At 45.7% G+C, this 6,000-nt stretch overlaps 1 protein-coding gene across 4 annotated transcripts in view; it reads right to left on the bottom strand.

The window, feature by feature from the left end:
- The window catches only part of LOC144148810 (lipase 3-like), a 63,299-nt gene extending 57,893 nt beyond the window's left edge, over positions 1–5,406 (bottom strand). For all 4 annotated transcript variants that reach the window (XM_077680326.1, XM_077680327.1, XM_077680325.1 and 1 more), the window contains exon 1: positions 5,239–5,406. In XM_077680326.1, coding sequence (XP_077536452.1) covers positions 5,239–5,358 — 120 coding nt within the window. In that variant the 5' untranslated portion in view covers positions 5,359–5,406. The remainder of the gene's footprint in view (positions 1–5,238) is intronic.
- Between the last annotated feature and the right edge of the window lie 594 nt (positions 5,407–6,000).

Genomic DNA, 6,000 nt, shown 5'->3' on the forward strand with positions numbered 1-6,000 from the left:
AGAAGCACTGCATCACTTCCTAAGGAAATCGGGGGTCCCACAGGCGAAGATTACGATTTCAGCCCGATGCAAAGAAAAATGTCAGCTTATGCTTTCCGAATTTTATTTTTATTTTGAACAACGAACTATTTTCATGGAGTTTTTTTCTTTTTTAGAATTTGAGGCTTCCTGCTTATCAGCAATAAATTGAGATGTTAGTGCAAATATTTCTGGATTTACACCAATACCGTTTGATATCTATCAATTATATTTTTACTTCAAGCAAAAAAAAACAGATCACATCGCAGGTTTTTCTCCATTTCAGCCCACCCAGAACCCGCAAACGAAGAACAAAGCTTTGAGGGCGAGTATTCGTAGACTTACAGGCATATCGTGTATAACTAGGATATCGGTTTTCTTACCCCCCCCCCCCCCCGACACCTTTTCTTCACTGCAATTTCTGTTTCAAGCAAAGCTTGGATTGACTGACTTGTGTCGTGGAAGGTCGTGATGCTCTGCCCAAAAAAATTAGCAGTGGCTTAGCTCGCCTATGCCAGGATATACGCAGCGTGAGCTAAGATTCAGCTGGTTATTCTTAGCTTTCCTGGCTGTCTAGGATTGGCTTGATTATCATGCTTACTGCTGCTTCAATGACACACACACGGTATACGCATTATGTGACACATGTATATTTATCAAGCGGCTCCGGTGCAGCTTCACCAATCGCCCCAGAGCAAAGCTGGTTCCACAGGCGCACCCCGGTTTTGCTGCGACGCACGAGCCATCGGTTCCACACCCGGCCACCCCTCGCATGATCTTCAAGTGGACCGGGCCGCCACGTGCCGAGCTTGGATCGGCTCTCCAGGAGCCACGCGAAACTGCTCAACCTCGGCCAGCGTAGCTCACACTACAAAACCAACCGTCTCAAGAATAAAACGTTTCGCGAGGTCGAATCAAACCTGGGTCTCTCGCGTCATGGAGCAGACGTTGATCCTAATGCTCCATTCGGACACGGTATTCATACGCAAAGAATTGGAGGTGATCGTTGCACCCCGTCGTTGCCACGGACGCTGTCGTTCATAGGTCGCACTGCACAGCGGGAGATGAGCAGCTAATTTGACATGGGTGCTCTGCACACTCATGTCCCTGTCTACCTAAGCGCCGTTGGCCCGGACGCTGCAGTTGATAGGCTGCGCTGCATTCCGAGAGATCAGCGGCAAATTGAGTGTAGCCGAGAATTATAACGTGACAGCACACACATTCGCAGAAGTGGATCTGTATGTGATAAGGTGATACTTAACGCGATGGGGAAGGGGGGGATTCTTCATCTGCTGTGTTTTTGGTATGTTTTTCTTTTAGGATCAGCTAGGTCAAGCTCCGACAGTGGGTTGGTGGTCTTTGGTTTGGGTTTACTGAAGTGTTTAGGTGGGGTTGATTGACTATCGGTTTGGGTTTACTGGGGATGGGGTTTGGTTTGGTTAGGGGTTGTTTTGGGATTTTGGAGCTTTCGAGTTTTTGGTTCGGTTTATGCAGAGTGGTGACATGCTTGGCGCACACCACTGTATGTTTAGGAAACGGATTGGGTATTTTAAGTGCGAATGCACTTCTTAAGCGAGCCTGAATCGTCCGCCGCCGTAGTCCGCATAGCAACAGCTGCGGGTGCGCGCGCTCCTCGTCTTCCCTAGCAACGGGGGGACATGGGCGCGCGCTGCCTGGCCGCGTCCCCATGGCTCATTCTTGTTGTTGTTCCTGCTGACATGGAACATACCCACGTGGAGGATTGGCCAGGAATCGGGCGTGAGAAGGGCTAATGCACCCGCTTAAAGGAGTACTGACACAAAATTTCAAAGCTGAGATCCGCTCTAGCAATCAAGTACAACGACAACACAAATAGGTGTCTGTGAATAAATGCATCTTTCTTTCTTTGTAGTTGTGTGTGTGTGTGATCTCTCTTTCGCGAACATTACCGAACCGCGCAAATTCAACTCGTGCATTCGCACTTTCACATTCCTCCCCTCGGGGAAATGGGGGGAATTTTTTTTGGCTCCGGCTTTCAGCTCCCGAAAAAACGCAAGAGTTATTATGTGTACAGCAAGAAGAGTCGTGCTGTAGCGCTATGGAAGATTTCGTGCAGCTTTATCAATTCACGTCACCAGGATTGAAAGGAGTACGCTGTCTTGAAATGCCTTTGCAGGTATTATATCGGCCGCAAAGGTTGTTTATTACCAAAGATTACCGCAGGAATTCAATGGAAACACCGCCGCCCGATACAATTTCATCCTGCAAACTCAAGTCGTGCAGAACTGTGAATAATCTCCTATTCAGGGTGTTCTTTTTCTCTATTACTCTTTATCTGTTATCTTTAATTGTTTCCTTTTTCCCGCTTTTTTGTTGCCCCAATCGCTGGCACATTTTCTGTCAGTTTGAGTGGTATCCCACCGTGAAATCCTGTTTTTCTTGTCACGGGATCACATATATTTGTCAAGTGTTATTATCCCGCACTGCGCAGAACATGTCACCGTGTTTACTGTAAATTGAGTCTGATGCTTCATAAGCTAGCTTTACTGATATTTGTTTGTATTCTGACAAAAGCTTGTCCCAAGCAAAAACGTCAATAAAATCGCCAACCGAAACCCAGACGACAAAAATCGGCGCAGTAGTGTCGCAAGGCCGAAAAAACAGCAGATCGAGCTGAGCTGGTAGCCCCTCTCCCTTCATTCGAGGGCTGCCTGGTGCACCTCAGATTTATTTCCGAATTTGCCGCTGAACGTTCTCCATGGCTGGAAGGCTGTGATTGTTCTGTCCGCAGTTTTCCATCTCTCTCTCCCAAGGTGGACTGCATTCGCACGCGCTAGGAACCGCTGCTACCGGCTTCGCGAGCTCTGCGTCTGTAGTGCGAACTCGAACTTTTCGCTCCCCACTTCAGGCGTGAACGCACGTGAACTAGCGAGGAGAAGACTACGAGAGAAGTGACGCCACGAACGCAAGCGCATAGACGCCGGTTTCATAACCCAAAGGACCCAAGTTGATACCAACCCCGGGAAGCGTCTTTTCCCTAAGGTCGTCTTTTTTTGCGTTATGCGGCGGTGGCCTGCTAATTGCTTTCTGTTGGGCTTAATTTGCGAGGTTACGTGGTCGCTTCTGCGATCATTTATTATTTATTTCCAACCTGCCAAACATACATGTTTATTTGCCTTCTTGTCTCGTATTAGTGCGGCCTGGGGAGGCGAGATGGAAAAGATTTTGCACGCTACGGCACCTAAATTTGTAGTTGGGTTTATTTATTTTTTCGATTCAAAATTAACCAATTTGGTTATAATAGTTGTGGACATTGCTATGAGGTCTTTTTGCTTTGTAGGTGTTGCGTACTGCGTGCCAACACTACTTTTTTTTCTTTCTAATTGGCTGAACACGTTATTGTTTCCCGCCGCTGCGAACCCCGTACCCCTAGGGATTTTGGAGTACCCTAGTGGTTAGGTTGACGGTTTTACGGCGTAAATGTCCCGTGTCCGATTCCCGGGGCCTCAAGTTTTTCTCGAGGCATACACTCCCAACACCTGTTCGTGGCTTCCGTGCCTAATCGCCAATCTCCCTCAGACTTCGAGGGTTTCTTTGTGCGACGGACGGATAACGCTCGGATTAAATAGCTCCGCTTTTAAAAAGAAATAATGGTTTCTAGTTCACAAAAAGACAGTTCGGCCATTCACTATTGATAAAGAGGGTTTCGTGTCATTCAGGCCTTCTCTTTCATGCGGCTTCAACTTCGCAATCTCTCGCGCACTTTTCCTCCTCAGGTTAATCAAGATGCTATGAGCGCTCTCTTGATGGTCGCACCAGATGGAAAGGATTTCACACTAGTAGCGCGATGACATATTGATGATGGTCGCGCAAGCAATATGTAACGCTCGGCAGAATGAAGACCCCATCCCGGCAGCCAGCAGGTTGTTGGGAGCACCGACTTTGCCCTTCCTCGCTCGGACTCGGCAGGCAAATCGGGCCGTGAGGTTGGTGCATTACGTGCCATGAGGGCCGGCACTGCCGAAACTGCAAATATGTCTACTTGTAGCGCCATAAAAATGTTGAAATATTTGCTTGTTCGTACATATTCATAAGAATAAAAACAAGAGCTCGATGTACCGCGCACAGGAAAAAACAGCACTACGTATAGCAACCATATATGATTATTTTTTTCAGGTAAGCAGCTTTACACAAATGAGGCAATCCCTATGCAATAAAAAAGAAAAAAATGAAACGACGGGGGGCCGCAGAGAATTAGTTTATTAAACACAAAACAGGTGTATAACGGAAGACACGCGCCAATGCAAATTTGCAAATGTCAATTAAAATATAAGAAATTGTCATCTTTTGAATTTAGAGGTGTGCCCAGCGCTGGGCCCTAGATATTCCAGTTCATGGATTGCCACTAGCCACTAGAGTCTTTCGTACTATAGCCTCCTGCACAGGAAAAGGGGGTCTTAATTCACAGGCGGATAGAACGCCCCTTTGTGTGTGCGCGAACTTAACGTGGAAATCTTTGTAGATTGTTGTGGTAATCGGACGCAGGTAGATTTTTCTTCTTGTTTTGACGAAATGGTAAGCTCGGTACTGAAGATGCCGCGGCTCTTGGTCGGCGCTGTTGTCCTGCTGCATGCTTCTCCTTACTGGCTTGTTTTGGGACTCTAAATGTACCGTGAAGACCAAGCCCAAGCTTGCCTCATTTTGAACGAACTGCCCTTCGGTAACTCACTAACTCTATTAGGCCTCAGGGACCTTGTTTTCATGACAAGAGACAAGAAACACGAAAACATTTATATTTTTTGCAACAGAAAGTTCGCAGCTACCTAATACGAAATAATAATACCGCTATCCAATTGCTTAACTCCTTGTTAGCATTCAAATAGCACAATAAAATAGTAAAAATGTCAGAAAAAAATCCCACAATCACGTCTCTTGGCGGTGGCTTTATGGGCGATGCAAAGGCTACGCAAAAACGAGTCTGAAACGTATCCCTTAATATCTGGCTTAAATGTTTAAAGCTGGTTTAAAAATTTCAACAATTGTACATGAAAAAATTGGTATTTGGCTAAAAATTCAATGTACACAGCCAATGTCACACCATACTGGGTGAGGATCAGGCATCAACGATGACGATGATAGCGTTTTGGTTACAATCAGAAATTTTCAGTACATATGAAATGTTCAATAGTTTAACGACGCTTCGAGGAGAGCATATACAAAATATTGTAAATTTCCACTTACGATAGTTGTGCAAACATCAGGATCATTGGCATTGTTGCGAATGAGTGTCGAGGTGAAATTGGATATCATCCCGAGTGTACCGACAATAAACCCGGGCAGAAAATCCGGCACCGCCACCATTGCCGTTCTCTATGTGTGGCATTCGCATCCACCAGCGACTGAAGCCGAAGTAACTTGAGCGCAGTGCGTACGCAGTTATTTTCTTCAAGGCTACACTGAGACAAAAGGATGGCGTGGGCAGTGAAGCAGTCCGGAGAAGTCCTTGTGTGAGAGAAGCTTCGATGAATTTCAGGTGCATGGATGCATGCAGCCATCTCTGGTACGCTGTCTTCCCCAATGAGCTTGAAAGTAAATGTAATTTCAATTAACGGGGTCACGAAGACAGCATGCAAGCTTTGTCTGTTGAAAAGGCTTCTTTGCCGAAAAACAATTACAAAATGCTTTTTCTTTGCTTCAAACAAATAATCGAGACAATGAAGAAAAAAAATCAAGCTCTGTCCACTCTTCAGACACTCCAGCGATTTATATATGGCGTCAATGAATATTTTTTGTACAATTGGCGGTCACCCAACAAAGCCACCACCAAGTAATATGACTGGGCATTGTAGTGGGGCCTCTTGTACCATTTGAAGGTATCACTTGAACAATAACGCGCAGTGGATTGATTGATTGATTGATTGATTGATTGATTGATTGATTGATTGATTGATTGATTGATTGATTGATTGATTGATTGATTGATTGATTGATTGATTGTGAGGT

This window comes from Haemaphysalis longicornis, unplaced genomic scaffold, assembly GCF_048455015.1.
Source record: "Haemaphysalis longicornis isolate Haplotype H1 unplaced genomic scaffold, Haemaphysalis longicornis Haplotype H1 scaffold_8, whole genome shotgun sequence".
In the NCBI taxonomy this organism is placed as follows: domain Eukaryota; kingdom Metazoa; phylum Arthropoda; class Arachnida; order Ixodida; family Ixodidae; genus Haemaphysalis; species Haemaphysalis longicornis.